The sequence below is a fragment of the Vipera berus genome, assembly GCF_964194415.1.
Source record: "Vipera berus genome assembly, chromosome: 14".
Taxonomy (NCBI): Eukaryota; Metazoa; Chordata; class Lepidosauria; order Squamata; family Viperidae; genus Vipera; species Vipera berus.
The window spans coordinates 14319674-14340900 of NC_138217.1; the positions used below are offsets into that span (position 1 = coordinate 14319674).

The 21227-nt window shown below is 55.8% G+C and overlaps 1 protein-coding gene across 2 annotated transcripts in view; it reads right to left on the reverse strand.

The window, feature by feature from the left end:
• Nucleotides 1-218: 218 nt before the first annotated feature.
• TTC28 (tetratricopeptide repeat domain 28) overlaps nucleotides 219-21227 on the reverse strand; it is a gene marked incomplete at its 5' end in the record, with an annotated part of 30861 nt that continues 9852 nt past the window's right edge. Inside the window, 20 exons of one of the 2 annotated variants that reach the window (XM_081339255.1) lie at nucleotides 219-2997; nucleotides 3513-3620; nucleotides 3803-3932; nucleotides 4439-4515; nucleotides 4598-4829; nucleotides 4938-5062; nucleotides 5398-6118; nucleotides 6597-6776; nucleotides 7292-7445; nucleotides 7834-7962; nucleotides 8733-8895; nucleotides 9142-9360; nucleotides 9620-9749; nucleotides 9842-9951; nucleotides 10263-10786; nucleotides 11016-12357; nucleotides 12998-13505; nucleotides 14116-14246; nucleotides 14605-14877; nucleotides 15059-15206. In XM_081339255.1, the coding sequence (XP_081195381.1) occupies nucleotides 1415-2997; nucleotides 3513-3620; nucleotides 3803-3932; nucleotides 4439-4515; nucleotides 4598-4829; nucleotides 4938-5062; nucleotides 5398-6118; nucleotides 6597-6776; nucleotides 7292-7445; nucleotides 7834-7962; nucleotides 8733-8895; nucleotides 9142-9360; nucleotides 9620-9749; nucleotides 9842-9951; nucleotides 10263-10786; nucleotides 11016-12357; nucleotides 12998-13505; nucleotides 14116-14246; nucleotides 14605-14877; nucleotides 15059-15206 (6987 nt within the window). In that variant the 3' untranslated portion in view covers nucleotides 219-1414. The remainder of the gene's footprint in view (nucleotides 2998-3512; nucleotides 3621-3802; nucleotides 3933-4438; nucleotides 4516-4597; nucleotides 4830-4937; nucleotides 5063-5397; nucleotides 6119-6596; nucleotides 6777-7291; nucleotides 7446-7833; nucleotides 7963-8732; nucleotides 8896-9141; nucleotides 9361-9619; nucleotides 9750-9841; nucleotides 9952-10262; nucleotides 10787-11015; nucleotides 12358-12997; nucleotides 13506-14115; nucleotides 14247-14604; nucleotides 14878-15058; nucleotides 15207-21227) is intronic. The other variant, XM_081339254.1, reaches the window with a different exon arrangement.

The window sequence follows — 21227 nt, forward strand, 5'->3', positions numbered from 1 at the left end:
AGTCACCCGGATGATCATAAATCTAGGAAAATGTAACTGTTTAGAGGCGGCCACTAAAATTCCACGGCCACGTTAGCAGAGCAGCCTGGGGCTCTGGGGACCGGAGTCTGGAGCGGCGTCCATATCTTGCTATCCGCAGAAGTTATGGAAGAATTGCTTCCGGGCGAAGACCACAGCTTCCTCTGTGCACCGGAAGCGCTCGCGTGAGAAGGTCCCCTCGTCAGGCACGCGGCCTAATCCCTCCCCCGGAAGAACAGGACGGCCGCCGCTGGAGAGGTCATGCTTTAATAGACACGGAAATCACAAAGGGCGGCCAAAGGCCTCAGCAATTACCATAAAAATAGGAGCGGACTCGGAATACAAAACGCGTAACGCCGCCCGGAAACGAAGGCGCGACTACAAAAAATGCCCGTACGGCCAAACACGGCCGAAGGGCGGCGTCCCTTCCCTCCGGTGAGGACGTACTGGGGTGGTTGGAGCGGAGCGGGCCGCGGCGCCTTCGAAATACCGTCGCGGAGGCTCCCTCCTCCGGCCGCCCGGAGCGGCGGCTTTGCATAGGGGTCGGAGGGGCACGCGGGCCCCGGCGGCAGACGTGGCAGCTTCGGGCCGCGGCGCTCTTCTCCTCCCCGGCCCCGGGGCGGGCAACCACGGGCTCTCGTCGCGCCTCCGAAGTGCTCCCCAAACCAAGCGTTTGGGGCGGGGGGGCCGCCGCACCCACCGCCCCAGGCGCGCTCGATGCCCGGCTGCATGCAAACTAAGGGAAGGTCGAGCCGTGGGGCCGAAGGATGCCCACTCTCCGCCCTCCCTCCCGCCCCTTTCACAGGACACAATTTAAACGGGAAGAGACCGAGGAGCTTATGGCAGACAGCGCAGGGGGAGGCTGGGAGAAGGAGAGGCTCCTCCGGGGCAGCAGCCTTCCGCTTCAGGCCGTTAGCCCGGGCCTCGAGCGGGTTCCCAGAGTCGCTTGGAGATGGGCACCTTGCGGAACCTGCCGCGGGTTCCGGTGCTGCCACACATGGAGGTCTGCCTGGCCCGGCCAGGAGAGCCTCTGGGTTGATCCTGGGGATAGAAGCAGCCGTGTCCTTCTCCTTGTCCGTGTGAAGCCTTCTGAAACTCCCAACCCTTCCTGGAAGCACTGACAAAATGGCTTGTATTCAACACAAAAAATTGTGTGTGCTGCCTAGTAGAATTGCTGCTCCTACCCCACCCAGCACCACTGAGTGGCGATTGAGAAGACAGCGAAGGGCTGGCTGTCACTAAGCAAGATCCATAGGCACAGCCTCTGCTCAAATCCATCTTGCTGGGCTCCAGTTCCCCAACCTGCTTCCTGTTGTACTGCATCTTTCAAGCCACTGAACGGGGAAAAGGCCCAGAAACTCCATTCAGGTAAACAAACAAATCAGCCGTTTCAGATTCAGCACTTTGACGAAGGGAAGAACCTTCCTGGTGACAAAAACTTGTAGCCGTTGCCAGAAGGTAGACGTATGGGGTAGCTGGACTCCAGAGCGCTGCTGGAGTCAGCTGGAGGTCTACGCCCATTGGGAGAGTTCTGCAAAAGAGCACAAGGAGCAGACAAGTCCTTCAGTTCCAGTTTGTCGGTGGCTTCCTCTTTGCTACGCCGGGGAGACAGATTTAGCAGGCTCAGCACATCTCGCTTGGAGGCCTTCCCAGCAGAGCCATGGGAGCTCCTCATGGGGCCAGAAGGTTGCTGGGGGACATTTTGCCAGAACATCTTCAGATTGTGAATGGCCTGCACTTTTCCATCGATGGCCGCCATCTTGAGCTTGTCTAGGGCAGGCGGGTTGGCAGGGCTGGAACGGGCCGAGCTGGCAGAGGAGTAGGAAAGGGCTGGGGAGGGAGTGCTATCTGCTGGGGATCGATGCCCTGAGCTCGGGGAGATGTTTTGCGGCGACCTGGATATATGGGCACTGTAGGGAGAGCTGGGATACTTCAGCCTGAAGACTGGCTGATCTGCCACAGGCCCACAAGAGTCCAGGCTAGGGGAGGGCTGCCTACCACTTTCCTTGGTGGACGTCTCAGAAGGAGAAGGACTGTTGTGTCCGGAGCTGGATGTTCTCAGGGAGGAACTCTTAAGGAGGAGCTCAGGCCTCACTGGGGTAGGAGAAGGCCGACTTTTGATGCTGGAGCACAGTGGCCTGCTAAAGGCACTGGTCTCTGATGATCGGAAGGTGGTGACCCTGGAGGGCGAGGCAGTCCCATCATCCAGGCTGCTGCTTCGGCCAAGTTGGTGGGGACAGCGATGGCTGCCGCCACACTGAAGGTGCTCCACGGCGAGGAGGTGACTCTGTGTTTCCTGCAGGATCTTCTGGGCCAGCGCCTGAGGATCCAGCTCTGAGCTATTCCCTTCCTCTTGGTAGGATTTGATAGTGCTATCTGTTTCGCTACTGGAATGGTCTGATTCAGCTACATCTGAACCTGCTCGTTTCCCAACCTTCTGGAAAGGGGAGTTTGGGCTGGGAATGAGCGCCATTTTGCCTGGGGAGTTTGGGGAACTGAGGCTACGCTTGAAGTTAACAGAGCTCCTGACCTCTCTAATCTGAGGCAGGCTGTGCTCTGTGGAAAATATCCCTGGGCTCTCCTGGTATCCTGCCAGAGGCTCATTGCTGACAATGGAGAACCCCTCGTACTCCTCTTCATCTTTGCTGGGGCCAGCTCTGGCCTGTGCCGAGAAATGACTCTGGGGCAAGGAGACCCTTTGGGGATAAAGGGCCTTAGGCCTCTCGGAATCTTGGTGCCCCTTGGAGCCGCCTCCCTCAGACATGCCCTCAGGCTTGGAGACGAAGCTAATGGAAGACGCAGTGGAGCTCAGGCTGTAGACGGAGATGGCATCAGAGGCCAGGCTGTCAGGGCCTGTAGGAGAGAAGGGAGGATTGTGGCCAAGGAGCGGCCCGGGATTGGAGATGGATTGGGCCGAGGCCAGTGATTCAAGCGAGGAGGAGCTGTCCAAGCTCAGACGTTTGGGAAGTTCTGTGGAATCTAAAGAGAGGAATGGGACAGCAAATTAATTTTAAAACAGCACAGTTGGGGAACTCAGGTTTGGGGCCCCTCCCATTTACAAGAACTTGGCACAACCAGGTGGAAAGGTGAGGGCCCGTGAAAGTCAAGGTGTTTGGGCTTCACACGTGCTCCAAGACTGCCCCCTCTCAGATGGTTCTTCACTAGAACTTCACCTTTCTTAATCTCTCCCCCTCCCTGTGACTGGCATCATCTGCTCTTCTGCCCCAAAGTACAGTTGCCCTGGGCAGCAGTGGGCTTCAGGTTTTGGTGACCATGGTTGAAGATTTTCAGGTGCCAGCTGTGAAAGCCTACACCAGTATGTTGTGCTGCTTGTGGAAATCCGAAGCCAGGAACAGCCAAGGGACATGGGCAGACCTTGGCTCTGCTATCGTTCTGTCCTAGTGACTCTCCCCAACCCAGGAGCTCTGAAAATAAGCTGCTCTCCCCCCCAAGGCCTCCATGTCCCCCCCCCCCATCTCCCCAGAAAGCCTCACCAAAAAGAGCCAGCAGAGTCTGGAGTGCAAAATGCATTGTCCGGCGGCTGGCCTGCTTGCCCGTCTTCAGAATCACTTCCTCCTGCCCTACCTCGCACAGGTCAAATCCTGCAAGCAGCAAAGCACAGCCTGATGAGCCCCCTGCAAGATTCTCAGATTTTTTCCCCCTCAACTCAGACCCTCTGCCTGTCTCCAACCCAGAGGCTGTGGAGGCCTCTTGGGGAGCACAAGAAGAAAGACCAACCCTGCTCCCCACAGAATTCCCCATCTTTCCAGAGACGTTTGCCTACCAAGAGCTGCCAGGAACTCGTGGCAACCAGGCAACCGCCAAAGTTGAACACTGATGGAGACCTGAATCGGGGCCAGTGCGAAATCTTGCTCCTTCTCTCCAACCTGGAGCTGCACTAGAACCTGATGGAGCTGAGGAAGAGGAGGAGTTGCCAGTTAGTTGGTCCCAGCCCATCCTTCTGCCCCAACCTCCTCCCAAGGGTTGCCCCAGGAAAATACCAGGGTAGAAAAGGGGGTGCAAAAGCAAAACAGGAGTCACAGCAGACGTCACAAGGAAGAAAGAAGGAAGACCCAGGCAGGTAGCCCCACCCCTCTGCTCAAGCAGGGAAGGGGGGGGTCATCGCCCCCTGCCCCTCTCCTCTTGTCGGCCCAAGGGGGGAATCCTGTACTCACCATTCCCACCATATTTTTAACAGCCTTTGGGGAGTAGAAAGGGCAGGCAGGCGGGCGGGCGGGAGGGGGGTGGAAAAAGAGAGAGAGAGAATGTTTAGAGCTAGGCTGGAATGCAGGGCAGCAGCTCAATGGTGCTTTGGAGCAGCAAGAGGGGTAGAACGAAGCGTTTGCTCAGGTGCCGTACCTGGAGCTGGGACCTCCAGAGGCAACCAGCCCCACTGCCATGAAGGCAGGCCGGTACTTGCCTGGCTAATCAGCTGCTCTCCTGTTTCAGAGGCGGTGATCAGCTTGCAGAGGGCCTGCAGGGCAGCATTTGGTAAACCTGCAAGGGGGAAGGCAGACCTTGAGGGACTCACTGCAACCCAGGTGCCAAGGTTACCTCAAGAGGCCCAATGTTTACTTACCAAGCAAAGACTGGATGGTGCTGCTGCACTGCTGCAGTCGATCCCCGGGGTCTGCTGTGGGGAAGAAGACAGCGGCTGGCAGCCCGCTGGCTGGAGGGTCCAGCCGGAAGCCCACTGCTGTCAACAGGGCCTGCCAGCCAGGGATGCCACCAACTTTATTCTCAACACTCTGCTGAGAGGTGTACATGGAGTTGTGCTGCCCACTGTGGATGCGCTGCAAGGACTTCTCCACCTAAGAGGGAGGTGAGGGGTTGAGCTGCCTGTGCACACAAGAGGCACTTCCAGGGCACCCCAGTGGCCTGGGGCAACAGAGTGCCTGATGCTCCCTGATCCTCCTCACCAGATGCAGCAGGACCCGCAAAGCATCTCGTGCTCGTTCTGGGTGCTGGAGAATGTCAGTCAAGGCTTGCCCAACCAGGGAAGAAGGACTGTTGAGTTTCACGTCGCTGCCGATCAGCACAAAGCCTAAGGAGCAGAAACAGGAGTTTTGGGGCACACGGTCTTGGACACAGGCAAACGCCTCACAAGGCCATGAGCTTTGCCTGTTCTGCTTGTCTGCCCTCGATCTCTGCACAGCTTCACATTTCTGAATATGTTTGTTGCACCTCTTCTCACTCCAAGTCGCCTCGTAGCAGAACAAGGCAGCATTTTTAGGCACATAAAGTCACTTCTTACGTCACTTCTTACGGCAACCAGCCTCTCTCCCCCAACTCCTAAGGCCCCCAGGGGGCAGTTGCCTTCCCTGCAGGACTGTGACTGGCTCTTCACAGGTAGTCAACAACTTATTAGCCCTTCCTCACCTGCCCAGTTGGAGGGGTGGGAAAACAGTGTGCTACTCTGCAGCCTCTTCATCGCCTCCCCGAGGGCAGCGCTGGCCTTCAGCCCATTCAGCAGGGCAGAGTAGAAGGTGTGCACAAAGATCTTGGATGCTGCCACTGGGACTGGCCATAAGGAGACGAGGACACAGAGGGCACCGGCAGCTAGGAAGGCCCGTGTCAGCCCAATCAGCCCATCTGCTGTGACCTTGCTGTTGGATTCTTGGTAGGAACCCAGGACCACCAGCTTGACTGGCAAGTGAAGTTCCAGCACGTCAGCTGCCGTGAGCAAAAACTCCTGCAGCGGTGGACAGTCCGAGATGCTCTCCACATCACTCGCGTCATCCTGCATGCGCAAAGACTCTGGGATTGTGTAAGAGTTTCCAAAGGAGCCCTTGCAACCAGAGGTTATGCTCTCAGCACTGGGCGTCAGAATCAGGGCAGCCAGCTTCCAAGAGATGTGCGTAGCGAAATGCACACATTCAGCCTGTGCCAGGGCACTCCTCACCATCTCCTTGGTAGCTGCACTACCCACCAGCGCCTGGCAGCCAAGCAGTTCTGACACTGCATAGGCCTCTTCTTCCGCGGAGGGCATGGGCCCCCACAGCCAGCGGTCCATCACAGAGGGCGGCAGCTTTGGGTTGCCAATGACAGCAGCCATGGAAGAGGAGCTGCCGTACGCTGAGGCGTTCTTCTTGGCCTGGCCCTGGAAGAGAACCCTCAACTTTAGTGGGAAGAGCAACAACATTGACAGCAATACCGCTTCTGTCCTTACCTACCAGCCACTGCTATGAGAATCCCCCAGTGATGTGTAGCCAAAGAACTTTTGCCCCTTGGGAGGAAGCAACGTTTGTCCACTCTGCCTGTGCCTCTCCTGAGTTCTGTGCCCAGGTTCGAGGACATGCCCTGTTTGGAAGCCCCATCTTTCCAACAGGGTAAGTAACAGACGCAGGCAAGCACAGCATCCAGAAAGCCATCAGAGGATGGAGGAGCAAAGGAAGGGCCACCGGCTCATTGCTTTGGCTCCCCCTTTAGAGCAGCGGCTGCTGGACAGCCCAACCTTGCTGGAGGCAGAGGGTTCTGGGGCAAAATTCCCAAAGAGAGGCAGAAGAACCAAGGGAGCCTGTGTCAGAAAGAGATATTCCTGGTTGTCACCCTGGAGGCACAAGGCCCACGCTACCCACCTTGGCACTGGCACTCAGGGCTTGGATGGAGGGCACGGCAATAAGGCTAAAGCGTTCGTATAGATACTCGTTGGATGAGCTGCCCTTGAGAAGAGCGAATGGGATGAGGTACAGCTCTCCCTCCAGGACAAGGACCAATTGCCGGTGACGCCCCACTGGGCCACTGGAGTGCATCAGACCCTGTGAAGGGAGAAAGAAGCTGTGTGAGCATCCCTGGGTCTCTGGTCAGGAAAAACCCTGGTGCCCCACAACTGCATTTGAGCCACCTCTACCTCCTCCGTGTCCTTGCTCACCAGGTGCTTTCACTCTTCATTGGGGCTGATCCCCAAACCCTCACCCTGTGCTTCCTGTGGCTATCCCTCCCTGTGAGGCAGAACAGGAATGGCACGGTGGATCCAAGCTGCCACAAGTGCTGCAACAGCCCCAAAAGCGCCTCCTTTGTCATCCCAGGCGGAGACAGCTTTCCCCAGCCAAGCACAAGTGGTTCGGAAGGACTCGAGGAGTTTCAGGGCACAAGATGGAGGCCTCAGCCCTAAAGTTGCTCCTTCCTGAAGGAGCCCTCTCTGCTTCTGCAGCTCTTCCTCCTCCTTAGCCCCAGCAGTGGGCTGCTTTTCCCAAGCCTGCCTGTCTGGCTGTTCCCCATGGGAAAACCCCAACCTCCGCAGGGTCCAATCACCATCGGGGGCCCAGCTCACCCCTTCCAACGGTCCAATCAGCATGTCATAGAGGACCCGGAGGGGCGAGTTACTGGAGGAGTCGGACCACCGAGGTAGGGAGGAGGCGAGGTCCTCCTCCTTTGCTGTGGAGGATGCAGGGCCAGCAAAAAGGCTGCTGGTGCTCTGGCAGCTCCTGTGGAGACAGAAGGCATGAGAGGGGGATGGAAGGCTGAGCAGGAAAAGCCCGGCCTGCCTGAAGTCACAGACCCTTTCTGGATACCCCACCATGTCCATCCTGATTAGGGAAGAGCCTTTCCTAAGGGTCTCCCCCGCCCCATGGCCCTCCCATTGCAGGAGCTGGGCACCTTCCCTCTTTCCTGCAGGCATCACACTTTGCGCATCCTCCCCCAAAGTGTTGGGGGAGGAGCCTCAGAGAAGACCCACAGTTCCCTGATGAGGCTGCTGCAAGGTCCATATGGCTCAGGGGAACCAGCTCTTACCTTGTGGCCCTCCCCTCCCTCCTCATTTAGGGCCCCCACAGCCCTTGTGACACAGACAGCCTTCGGCCACATGGAGCTCACCTGTTGAAGAGATTGTTCCTGCTCACCATCCTCAGGAAGCCGGTGGGATCATTGGAAGAGTTCAGCTTGCTACTCATCTCCTCTGAGGGCTGGTCCATCACGTCTCCTGCTTCGCTCTCTGTCTCACTGCTGGCAAAGGGAAGAGACCCCGGGGGAAGCCAGGTAGTCACGCAGGACCCAGCCATGGGGAGGAGGCTGTATGGCATCCTGTCTCTGCCAATTGTCCATGATAAGTCAAAAATAGGCCGGGCAGTCGGAAAGCCCAAAGCATTCACTGCCAAACTCTGCTCTTCCCCGTTAACGTTCCATGAAGACAGCAGGAAGATGTTCCCAAGAGCATCATCCATACTGTCCCTTCCAGGATGGGGACACCCTGTTGAGACTGCAAGCGGGGCCATCAGCCATCTGGGTCTTCCTGCCTGTGTTCTGGAGCAGGAATCTTCCCTGTCTGAATGAGACGCTTCTCATTCAGAATCTGCTTCTAGTCCATTGGAGGCAGTTTCACGCTACAACTGTTCCTCCAGGCCTGTCCTTTGAGCAGGGCTTCAGGGGCAGCCTTGAGCCCCAACAAGGATGGTGGAGGAGGCAACCTTGCTCCCATCCCAAATGGAAGTGAGCAGACAGAGCCTGGTGGAAGTCCATCAAATGCTGCCCACTGACCAGCCTCTGCTGTGACCGACAAGCGCTGTGCTGAATGGACAGGCTTCAATTCATCAGCTAAGTCTCACCCTCTGCCCAGTGCCTGGCATCTCCTCTGCTGCTCAAACATCCTCTGAGCCAAGGAAGCTGACTTCTTCCCACCTCTGGCTTAGCCCTAGGTTGGGGGAGGGGAGATGCTGTCCATTTGTGACAGGAATCCCACTCCTGCCCCACGCACACCTGTAGGGATAGGCACTCACCTTACAAAATGGGGGCCCACTCCCAGGGCTTCTCGTACGCTGGAGCCGAGCTGCTCTAGCGCTGAGCTGGCGAGTGTATGCAGGCCTGAGCTCCTGTCTTGCAAGTCCCCTGAGTGCCCAGCTGGGCCGTCACCCAGGTAGCATTCGTGGAACTTCAGGATCCCTAAAAGCAGAGAGCAGGCTGACTGCAGGGAGACTAGACAGGCAGAATCCCAACAAGCTTCCCAGTGCAGCAAATGTTGCCAGACAAAACATCCGGAGAGAACAGAATATGATCAGAGACACGCACACACCCACGCCCACCCAGGGGGCACGGAAGAAGCAGCAGACTCAGCCAGCAGAGGAGCTGGAGGGGGAGAGCAGCACGGCCCCCTCGCAGGAGGAGTGTGCTGCCAGCCCCCTACTCTACCTGTCCCAGGAGCCAAGAGCCAGCTGTACAGGTATCCCGCTGCCAGTGAGAAGTAGAGGACCAGTCCTCGCTGGCCGTTCACTGTCTCCAGGACCTGATCCACCGTCACAGGGGAATAAGGGTCAGAATCCTGCTGCCCAGTCTGACGCTCCACCAGCAGGTCAGCAAAGGCCCTCGTCCGACCTCTTTCGGCCACCGCCAACGCCTCATCGTGATGGCCTGCAAAAGCCACATTTCAGGATGTGGAGGCAGAGGAAAAAGGCAAGTGAGGGAAGCTGCGGTCTGGGGGAGGGGGTGAGCTCCAGACCAGCCACTTTTCAGGCACCAGATGATTTTGCCTGCCCTGCCCCTCTTTAAGCCAACGGCTGTGCAAGCAAGACTGCCCAAATGCCCACCCAGAGCAGCCCACGCACGTGAAGAAGTCACGCCATCCAAACCCCTGCCTTTTCCTGTCCTGCAAAATCCACCCTTCTCTCACCCAGCGTAACCAGCACCCGTTGCAGGGCCTGATAGGAAGAGGTCTGCAGGTCAAACAGTGACAGCTTGTAGTCGATGCTCAGCCGTGCTTCGTGTCGGATGGTCTCAAAGAGGGCTGAAGCCCGGTAGAGCTGTGAGGGGAAGCAATGCCTGGGGGTCAGTCTCTGCTGCTCAACCAAGGAGGGTGGTAAAGGGGGTGTCCCTGCAGGTGCCCACTGCCCACCTGATGCTGAGCCTCCTCCAAGTTTCCACTCGCCCAAAGTGAAAGGCCCAAGCCGTGTCGGATCCTGGCTTCATCCTCCCTGCGCCCCAGCTGCTCAGCCAGCCTCAGCCCTGCAGGAGGAAGGAGCAGGGGAAATCTGAGGGCCCACCAGCCTCTTGCACCAAGCAGTGCTGCGCTCTGGTTCACCACCAGATTCCCTTCCTTTCTTCACATTTCTTCACCAGCCCCTCCTATAACGTGGCTCCATTTGCCCATTACCACCACCGAGGAGAACTCTGGCTTTGCTCTCCTCAGACCTACCAAGGCTGACCAAGGGAGAGCTCCCCGCAGGCTGCCCTGGCTTTGAAATGATCCTAAGTGCCCGTCCAAGGAGAGGCATTTGCCCCGGGAGCCATGTCCTGCCTCAAGTGCGTCAACTGACCTTCCTGCAGGTACATCACTGCCTGGGAGTAGTTCTGCAAGGCGTGGTGTGTCCTGCCCAAGCTGCTGTAGGAGGCAGTTTTGGCTGCCAGGTCGTTCATCTGGGCTGCAATGCTGAGATGCTGCTCCTGGTAGACCATGGCTCTCTCGTAAGTGCCCAGCGATTCGTAGGTCAGGCCCAGATTGCCGTAGGCTCGGCCTTGGCAAGCCGGATTGTTTGTTTCCTCTGCGATCTGGAGGTCCATCTGGTGGTACTGAAGGGCCGTGTCGTATTCTGCCATCTGCTGATAGATGCTGCCCAAGCCGCACGCTGCATTGCCCTCCAGGGCCTGGTCCTTCATGTCCCGCGCAATGCCCAACTGGCGCTCCAGGCAGGAGATAGCCTGTTCGAAGTTGCCCAGCTGGCCATGCAGAGTGCCCAGTTCTCCATACGCCTGGGCCTTATCAAAGGCTTCTCCAAGCTCATGGGCCACCACAAGCCTTTTCTCGAAGCAAACCAGGGCCTGCTGCAGGTTGCCCATTGCCCTATGGGAAGGCAATGCCACGGTTATCCTTCTTTCCCCCCCCCGCCCCCACCCTAGAGAGCCACCAGTCATAGCAACAGTTGTTCCTGCTGCATGCCCGGGCTAGCCAAACCTAGCAGTGGGACACAGCAAGACTGATAGATCGGCTGCACCAACCCCTCATCTCCCTCCCCAAGGAAATTGCCCCCTTCCTCTGCCCCCAGCGTGCTCATGAGAACCCCTCACCTCACCTGTGCCCGCTGCCTAGGCCGCGATAGGCCTTCGCCTGGTCCTGCATGCGGCTGAGGCTCTGGGCCACGGAGAGATACTGGTCGTAATACTTGATGGCCTCCTCGTAGTCACCCAGGGCATCATAGCAGTCGCCCAAATTGCCAAAGGCCCGGCCTCTGTCCAGCACAGCCTCACTCCCACTCAGCTGCTGCAGGGTGGCCAGCTGCTGCTCGAAGAAGCCAATGGCCTCTTCCGTGGCATTCATGTTCATTTTGGTGATGCCCATATTGCCATAGACCTGGGCTTCGATGCCAGGGTCCTTTAGCTTCTGGCCCACCTCCAACTGCTCCTGGTAACCTTTGAAGGCCATGGTGTACTTGCCCAAGGCCATGTAGACAGCCGCCAGGTGCCCGTGTGCCCGGCATTCTCCCAGCATGTCGCCCAGCTCTTGATGCACCTCCAGCTCCTGTGTATGGTAGCCCAGTGCCTTGTCGTACTTCTGCAGCAGACGGTAGGCTGAGCCCAGGGCCGCGTAGGCACTCGCCTCCAGCTTCCTGTCTGCGGCTTGATGGGCGAGACTCAGCTGCTGCTCATAGAGCCTGACGGCGCTGCCCACATCTCTCTTGCAGACGGCAATGTCCCCCAGGTTGCCCAGAGCTCGGAACTTGGCCTGGGGGTTGCTGAGGGACTGGGCGAGGGACAGCAGGTACTTCTGGCACTCCTCTGCCTTAGAGAACTGGCCCAGGGCCTTGAAGGCCAGGCCCAGGTTGCAGTAGGCCTTGGCCTGGCTGAGTTTGTCGTGAAGGTCCTTGGCCAGGGCTAGATCTTGCTCGTAGTACTTCACGGCCTCTTGGTAGTTGCCCAGGCAGTACTGGGCGTAGCCTAGGTTGTGGCAGATTTTGCCTTCGCTCTCCATGTCCTGCAGCTCTGGGGAGAGTTGCAGGTATTGCTCATAGTACGGGGCTGCCTGGGCGAACTCTCCCCGGGAGCAGTGGAAGTTCCCCAGGTTGCCCAGAGCCCGGGCCTCGCTCTGGACATCCCGCAGCTCCCGGGCAATGTTCAGGTGGTTCTGGTAGTGCTGGAGCGCCCGGTCATGGGCCCCCAGAGCTTGGTATGCTACAGCCAGGTTGCCATGAGTGGAAGCCTGGGAGGCCCGATCGTTCACCTCCATGGAGATCTGCAGCTCCTGACGGTGATACTTGACAGCCTGGTCAAACAGGCCCAGGGCATTGTAGGCATTGCCCATGTTGCCGTAGGCCCTTCCCTGGGCTGCATAGTCATTCAGCTCCTGTGCAATGGAGAGGTGCCCCTTGTGCAGCTTCAGCGCCATCTCATAGTCCCCCTTCATCTGGTGGATGATCCCTGCAAGGAACAACAAAGGGCTGCCTCTGTCCTGGAGCCCACACAAGCGCAGGCCAGGAGGCAACTGAGAAAGTGGGACTCTGCCAGCACAAGAGGAAAAGACACAGCCCAGATGGGTATCTCCTGCACCCAGCCAGCCAGATCCCCAGTAAAATGACCTTGGAGCTGGCTGCCCTGGCTGCTAGGAGAGGGTCAGCCAGCCCCCCCCCTCCATTTTCCCCTCTGGGTCGAAGGAGATCAAGAGAAGTTTGGCCTCTGCAGATAATACAGGCAGCCTCGATGCAGAATGGGAGGCAAGTGAACAACTAAATTCACCAGCATCAGACAAGAACTTGGAATCACATCTGTGTGCAGAGGGAAAGAGGCAAAGCCGCTGCAACAGCCAGTCAGAACATGGTCTCCTGGGCTTGAAGGAAGGGGGAGGGTTCCTCTTGGCCCGCCTAACCTTGCCTGGCTTCTGGTCCTACAGAGTGCAGGCCTGCACATGGACACACATGCACATCAGAAAAACAGCACTGCTCCCTTGGGATATGTACTCACTATCACAGAGCATGTGCAAAAGGATTGGGCCTTGCCCCCATATGCTCCTGACCCGTAGAAGCATAGCATAGGAAAGGTCATTCTGAAAGGATCCTCTCACCTAGATTGGAAGAGGCACGGCCTTCTGCAGCTCGATCCTGCAGGCTCTCAGCAATGCGCAGCTGCTCCTCATGATACTGTTTGGCCCGCTCCAGATCCTGCATGCAGCGGGCAGCGTGACCGAGCCCGGCATATGCTCGCATCTCAATAGGCTTCTCCTCCAGCTCCTGGGCGAGCTCCAGGACATGGTTGTGATAAGACATGGCCTTGTCAAAGTTGCGGTGATAGTGGTAGGCACTGCCCAGGTTGCTGTAGGCCCGGGCCTCCTCCCGCTTGTTGCAGAGAGCCTTGGCAATCCTCAGGTGCTGCTCGTGGCACTGCACAGCATTCTCAAAGTCACCCATGGCGATGTAGACAGCCCCCATGTTGCCCAGTTCCCGAGCTTCAGAGAGCTCCTCTTTGCCTTGCTTGGTGAGAAGGACACACTGCTTGTGGCTGGCCAAGGCGTTGGGGTAGTCCCCGATGGCAGTGTAGACATGGCCAAGGCTACTGAGGGCAGAGGACGCGGCCTACAGGGAAGAGCCAAGAGGGGCCTCAGGGGGCTGCAGAAGGTTGTGGCAGCCCTCAAGGCACACCCTAATGCCCAGATAACTGAGACACGGGCCCCTGAGGGCCACCTGCTCGAGGGGAGATAGGGAGGACCATTCTGAATCTTGGGAGCCCAGCTACAGAGCTCCCAAGAGTCACTCACAAGGACACAGTTCTTGTGGACCCCTCCTTGGGCAGGACTGCCAGCTTCCTGGTACAGTTACATGGTCCGCTATAGCAACTGAGGCAGAGAGGAAGGAACAGGCAAGAGGGCGCTTCCTCTCCAAGCTCAGGCAGGCATGACTATCCCACCGCCTGTGGCATTCCCACACAGGGATCCTCTTCCCCCGTAGCTGTGAGTCATTTGTGTGTCTATCGGAAATGTTTATGCTGTTCCTGGATCAGGCTCATTGTGGTTGTGAGTTAGCTCTGCCTTCCCATTGTGCTGCTTTACGCAGCAGATACTTCAGTGGAAGCTATTCATCTAATTTGCCCATTTGCTCCACTGCTCCTTGCTCCAGATGCTCTCCTGGGCATCCCCCTTTTGTCACTGGGAAGGCACATAGGCATCACTCTCCTCTCCTCTCCTACCTCTCTGTCCTTGAGTTTCATGGCAAGCACCAGCTGATGTCTGTGGTTAGTCAAGGCCTCCCGGTAATTTCCCTTCGAGAAGAAAGCAGAGCCCAGATTGCCATGAGCTCGGCATTCACCCATCTGGTCACCTGGAGGAGAAGCAAGCAAAGCCAAGGGTGAGTTGGAAGGCCCCTTCAGGCAGATGCCAGGTAAACCCCACCCCGGTGCAGCCTGGGACAACAAGAAGGGGTGCCACCTACATCCCCAATAGTCTTTCCTTTCATATCCAAGCCCCTTCACTTGTCCTGGCGGGGCCACAGTGTCCGGCACAATGCTGCAGATGGCCCCTGGACATTACTTTTCTAGTGCCCAGAAAGCAATCATTGTGGCAGTGCACAAAGAGACACCTGAGCCTCCTAGGGAAAAGGAGAACCCAGGTAAACCTGCCACCGGCCATCAGATCCCAGTGGCGCTGCCATCCCGCCTTCACAACATCATGTGGCTTACCTAAGGTCTTGGCCACGTCCAAGTCCTGCTGCATGTAGCCTGAGCTTTTCTCGGCATTGCCCAGAGACCAGTAGGCACTGCTCAGGGCAGAGAAGACGGAACCCCTCAGCTTCAAGCTGCAGGTGCCAATTTTCAAGGCCGCTTCCAGAACCACGACAGAGGCACCATGATGGCCAGCTGTCAGCAGCTCCTGTCCAATCACGGAGACCACCACGAAGGGGCTCTTGTCCAGCTTCATCCTCTGCAGCTGCTGGTACGTTGGCTCGAGGGATTCTAAGGAGGAGACAGAAGCCATTCACACCACTGGGATGGGAACTTACACTCCAGATCCCATAATCCCCCATTGGCACAGCCCACGTTCCAAAGTCAGGGGAGCAGTCATCCAACAAAAGGGTGTCTTGTGGGCATTCCAACTCTTCCCCTCTTCCACCCTGGCCAAAGAGCCTCCTCTTACCTCTCATGGGAGACTTCATGGCAGCTTCCACCATGCCCACCAGAAGCTGCAGGCTCTTGGGATCTTGGGCCAAGCCGGAGGCAAATGCTGCCAAAGCATCGGCATGGCGCCCGAGGTACTGGAGGGCAACACCCTGTCGGAAGTAGGCCTGCGACAACATGATCAAAGATCAGTTGGGGCACCTGAAGCGGCAGCGCTGGCACTTGGGAAGAGACTCTCACCGTTGCGCCAGCGCAGTTGAAGCCTCACGCCTTGGGGCTCCATTGCTGTCCTCCAACAGCCCCCCCCCCTCCTATAGACCACCCCTGCTTGCCATCCAGGCTGGCTGCTTTGATGCTAGGAAGCTCAGCCGAAGTCCACCCACCAGCAGTGAGCCCACCTGAACTGCTCCCCTCCAGGCAATTCCTGGGGCAAAAGCTTGTGACTCACTGCTGAGGCTTCCAAATAAGTCTTTTTACCTACTTTGTGGGAATGGGGAGTTCCAGATGACATCCCCCTCCACTCGCAACTCCCGTATGCCAGCAAGAAAGCATTTGAGCAGAGAGGGCTGGCAGACCACCAAGCTGCTTAACTATAGCATTGTGCTGAAGTGTCAAGACAAGCTAAACAAACAAATGGATGTAGCATAATTTACAAGCGAGAAATGTGCAAATTGCTGCTTGCAACCATTCAAAGACTCTTAATTTCACACGGTGTTCAGGGGGCAGAGCTGACAGAAAGGGGTAAGGCTGGCAAGTTCAGAGGCTCTCCAGCCCAGATGTTGCCCAGCCACTGCAGGTTGCTGCTGTCCCAAGAAGACACCTGGCTGAGGAGGGGCAGAACACCCAATCCGAGGGCAGGGAGGGAGCCCAAATCCTTGTTTCCTTGCTCTCTGACCTCCACTAATGTGGAGCCTTGCGACTCAGGGGCTAGCTGCTCCACTGTTCCCACCGCCAGCAAATTCTTCCTTATTCCAAGCTTGGGTCTCTCTCTGTGAAGCTTCCACCCACTAGATTGGCCCTGCTTTCGGGCTGGTCTGGCAAGTGTCGGTGAGCTCTAGTCCTGCCTGTGGGCACGACATCCAGCTTGGTGACTTTGGGCCAGTCCCTCTTGCTCTGCCCAGCCCACCACACAGGGTTGTGGTTGTGGAGGAAATAGGAGGAGGAAGGAGCATTAGATATGTCTGACATCTTGAGTTATTTATATAAAAAGGTGGGATAAAAATAATTAAAAAATGATCAAATGAAGCACCATTGCTCTATGAATAGGCAGCCTCTGCTGGGGTCCACAAAGGCTCTGGGAAAATAGAGCTTTTACTGGATTCAGCTACAAGTAATTAAATTTATTCCAAGAGGTCTGAGCTATAAAAGGAACTACTATAGCTATTACCAGGGCTTCCGTTATGTTGGCAAGTCTGGCAGCTGCGTCTCATGTCAATGTAAGGGAACAGTGCTTATTCTCCCGGGGAAATTACAATAACTCAGCCTTCCTTTACCAAAAGCTGCCTCTGAAAGCTGGTCTCCCCACTGCAAGGATATAACTTTAGCCAGAACTCCCACCAGACTAATCGCCTCCTCGTCTTAGGCACTCGTTCTTGAAACCCAGCAGTTTACCCCTTTCCCAGCACCAAAACCCAAGGCTGCACCTGACCATATGAGCTACCTGCACATGTGCACGTACACACACGTGCACACGCGCACACACACATGGAAAAACAGGAACACGAGTGTAATTTTAACAGTACCCACCTAAAAACCCTAGTGTAATTTCAGGGTTGCATACTCTGCAGCTGCACCCTTTTTGACAAGCTGGGCCAAAGAGGTTCAAGCTCCATTTCACTGAAGGGAGCAGACCCCCCCCCCACTGGCTTGGCCTTGGGGGGGGGGTGAGCATGGAAACAAACCTTCCCCCATAAAAGGTTTGGAGTAGCCCACGGAATAGGAGGAAGCCTTCGCTCCTGCTGGTGGACAAACATGGGCTTCAGCCACCAGAACGCGCCAGTGCTCATTTGCTCCAAAGGGCAAGCCTGTCTAACCTGCCAGACTGCAGGTGGTGGAGAAGAGTGCAGACCACCCCACACCCCACACCGCCAGGAACAGACATTGTCAGAGACCGAGCTCCTTTGGGATCCTTTCTCTTGCCTTTCCTTGCTCTTCTGGAGGGTCCAAGGTTATTGCCATTAACAGATTCAGGCCCGCCTACTATTTGTCCACTAGATGAGAACAAATTCCATTGTGTCCAAGCAACTTCTTTTCCTCATTCGCTTCTGGAGGAGCTTAAGTATTACCACAAACAATCCAAACAGAAAAACCACACAATAAACCTGCTTGGCAAACATTGCTGAAGGCAAAATGAGCTATGTTAAAAAAAACCTGATCAGGTTACAAATATATTCTGTGAAGGACTTTCCTTGGATACATATATACATGTACTAGGTAAGGCATTGTTTATTTTTCAGATTCTGAAAATATTTTAAACTCTATTTTTTTATTCAAAGCCAGGCCACAAACCCTCAGTTAAACATGGAATTATGACACCTGTTTCCCCCACCACCCCAAGGAACCATCACCTTAATTCTCACGCCCAAAAGGTAAAGGAGAAGACCACCAGGGGCCAAATGCCGCCACTTCTTCTTTTTCAAAGAGCAATGTGTCCAAGCTTTGCAAGCAGGGTCAGGTCACCCAGGGCTGCAGGTACCAATGCTAGTTTTGCCCACCTTCCCAGTAAGTGTGCCAAACTGAGCAAAATACCAAGGAGTTGCACAGTTCTGTTCTCTTGCCAAACATCTTAGAAAACCGGGCCAGCTCCAAGGAGGCAGGGAGGCTTTCCTAGGAGGAACTACTCTGCCCGTATCCAGGCAGAAGCTGTGACTGATGTGGTACTGGGGACTTGCAAGAGGGAACAGGCATTCTTGGCTAGCTGACAAGGGGTGTTTCCAGGGAACATCCAGCAAAAGATGCAGAGCTGGGAGATGGTACCAGTAAAACCAGTGGAGTTTTTCATAGGAAGGCCTACTGTACCTCAGCACCGCTCTCCTCTTGAACAGCTCAGACATCAAGCCCTGCCGGCACCATGACTTAAGGGACAAAAGGCAGACCCTTATTCCCTCTCCTGATGTAGACCTGCCAACCTCCTTCTCACCTTGTCCCCAGGGCTGAGGCCAGATCTCCAATCAGGATAGCAGTCTGCCTTCCAGCCATGCAACTGATTTTTGGCCCCTCTCTGGGGCCACCCGCTTGGATTCTCCAAGCCACACTGCCCAGGGCCGTTCCCATATTGGGTCCCGAGAGACAGGGCCATCAGGCCACAGTGGGTGGCAGAACACTCTCCTTGGACCAAGTGGCTGTGAAGGGCTCCTACCCAAACCCACGTACTCTCTTCTGGCAGTTCTTTCCAACACCAGGGTCAGCCTTTCTCTTCTTCTCTGAATGCACGGGCATTCCAAGGAAACCAAACCTCCCAGGCACTGTGGACCTCAGGGAGAGAAACCACCACAACGTTCTGAAGCTGGCCCCTGGAGACGATTCCCCCTAATTAGTGCAGACGGATCGTTAAATGGGATGCTGTGGAGGAAAGTGCGTCAGGCTTGGAGCAAAGCTCCTGAAGTAACCCTGCAATTGATGGGAAAGGAAATGCTGAGTGGCCCGCACACAGCTGCCAGGTTTTCTGCTGCATGTCAAGACTCAGGATGGCTCCCAGCCCTGGTCTTGCTGCCTGCAAACATGAGAACAATTGTTTCCAAATTGAAGGACATCAACAGGAAAAAGTCACCACCACCCCGTAGGAAGGACGGGAAATGCTGCCAGCCTTCTACCGTACTCTACTTCCCCGTTTCCACTCTGGGGCCACATCAAGTTCGCTTCTGCATCTGAGCAATCAGAGGCTCCAGATTGAAGCGTTCTCGTGAATATCACTGGGATATGAAATGATTGTAGCCTCCTGAGGGAAACATTCAAAGTGGCTCAGAAGATGGAAGCAGGGAAGCCCAATTTTGTCACCTCTGTCTTGGAAGGTCAACAGTTGCTTCTCAGTATAGTGTTAAAGGCCCATTTTGTTATGCTGGAATGAGAAAAGATCCCCCTCTCTTCTAAGCTTGGAGCGGGGGGGGGGGGGGGAAGAGGGCACAGCCACTCATGTCAGCAGCATTACAAGCTGGTGGTATTGATTGTACAAAATTGGGGATGGGAGAAAATGAGAGCTTGGAAGTACCAGATTTTTAGGCCTTCTTATTCACTGACTCAGAATGCCTCTACCTTTGCAGAGACTGCCCCATTGCTCTAAACCCCTGCACCTTTCTGCTTTGGAAAAAATGGAGCTTAACAGCCCAAAGGCAAACACACCCACCTCAACCTGTCTTGACTCTCAAAAGATCCCACTGGAATCCTAACCTGACGCTCAGCTACTTGGCATCCCTGCCTTGGCTTTGGCCTTTCAAGAGAGACGCCAGGACGAAGCCCTTGCAAAAAGGGAGGCCCACATGGGCTTTTTCAGACACTGGGATCGGGAAGAAGGAAAGCCACAACAAGTCCCTTTGCTCTAAGCAAAGCCGAGCGTGATCAGCCACAAAAAGTGTTGCAGTGCAGAGACTATGGGCTACAAATTGGCCAGGCCACTTGAACCTGGCTTTTAAAAACATAAATGCTGAACTTTGTCTCCCTCACCTTATTGCTTGACCCAAACACAATGAAGGTGGGTTCCTGCACCCTTCTTAGTAACCAATGGAGGTGCTGGGGAGGGGCTTGACAGGAGGCAGCACCATGGAGGACAAAGGAGCATAAAGGGAAAGCTACGGGGGCACGTTCGGCCCACACTGAGGGCACCTCTTTCGAATGAATCTTTTATTATCAAAGTACAACGTGTACAGTGAGATTGGCTGAGCCTCCCTTCGTGTTGTCACTCACAGTGACAACAAACCCACCATCTTGTTACACCATGTGAGCTAATTGCACAACACACCGGCCTCGCAAGTCAATCATACATAGCGTTATTTCCCGTTCAGGAGCCTGACAGCCCATGGATAGAAGCTGTTCTTCAGCCTGTTGGTACGGCTGGCTATACTTCTGTATCTCCTACACGATGGTAGGAGAGTAAAGAGGTACCGACCAGGGTCTGAGTCCCTGAGAATTTTCCTCACTCTTCCAAGGCAGCGGGCCCTGGCGAGGTCATCCAGTGGTGTCAGGGGACAGCCCATGATGTCTTGTGCTGTGCTCACCACCCTCTGTAATATACCAAACCACAATACAGTGCGAGAGGACGCTCTCTAAACTGGAAACATCCACAGAAGTTGGAGCCTCCTCTGTGTTCAGCTGCTCTTGCTCCATCTATGCATGTGAACACGCCTTATCCAGCCTCTGGCATCCCCGTTCACTGCTAGCAGCAGAGGGAGGGAGGGAGGGAGGGAGGGAGGGAGGAAGGAAGGAAGGAAGGAAGGAAGGAAGGAAGGAAGGAAGGAAGGAAGGAAGGAAGGAAGGAAGGAAGGAAGTTTCTGCCAGCTGCTCAGAATTCTCCAGGCTGCTTAGTAAGGCAGCATCCAGATGCTTTACTTCCTGCCTCCCAACCACCAACAAGAAGGCCAGGAGAGAGATCTAGTCTCCCCAGTCAAAAAGCAGAAGCCAAGTCAGGAGCAGCAAGCAAAGGGGCAACTAGGGATCCACACAACCTCCCACAGATTTTGGCTCTGGTTCTCTGATAGCTGATTACTGGCAATGTTCTTCTTACAAACATTTACACCATCAGGATAGATATTGGGGCAGGGTCTTTGGGGAACGCTGTGGGGGGGAGGAATCATTTGCAGCAGGAGCGGAGTGCTCACAGCAGCTGTGGATTCTGGAGTCTTGGAAGAAGGATAGAAGTTAATTAAACGGGAATGGTGGCAGTGCCTCCTTCTCAGCCCACGAGCAGATAGGCAACGTCCAGCTTTAGGAAAACAAACTGCACAGCTTTTCCTCCACTGTGGTTTCTTGGTGGCACTCGGGACTACCCCTTGCGTCAGATAAACTAGCACCAGGAAGGAGAGGAATCCCCAGCAGTCTTAACAAGAGGGATCACCAGGACCCCTGCCCCACAAGCAGGGAGCAAAGAATCTACCCAGAGTCCCATGCAGCACAAAGTTCTCTCTCTCACCAACAGGGGCCCAGCAACAGCTACCCTCCTGCCCAGTGCCCACTCCCAGCACAGACTCTTGGGTGGC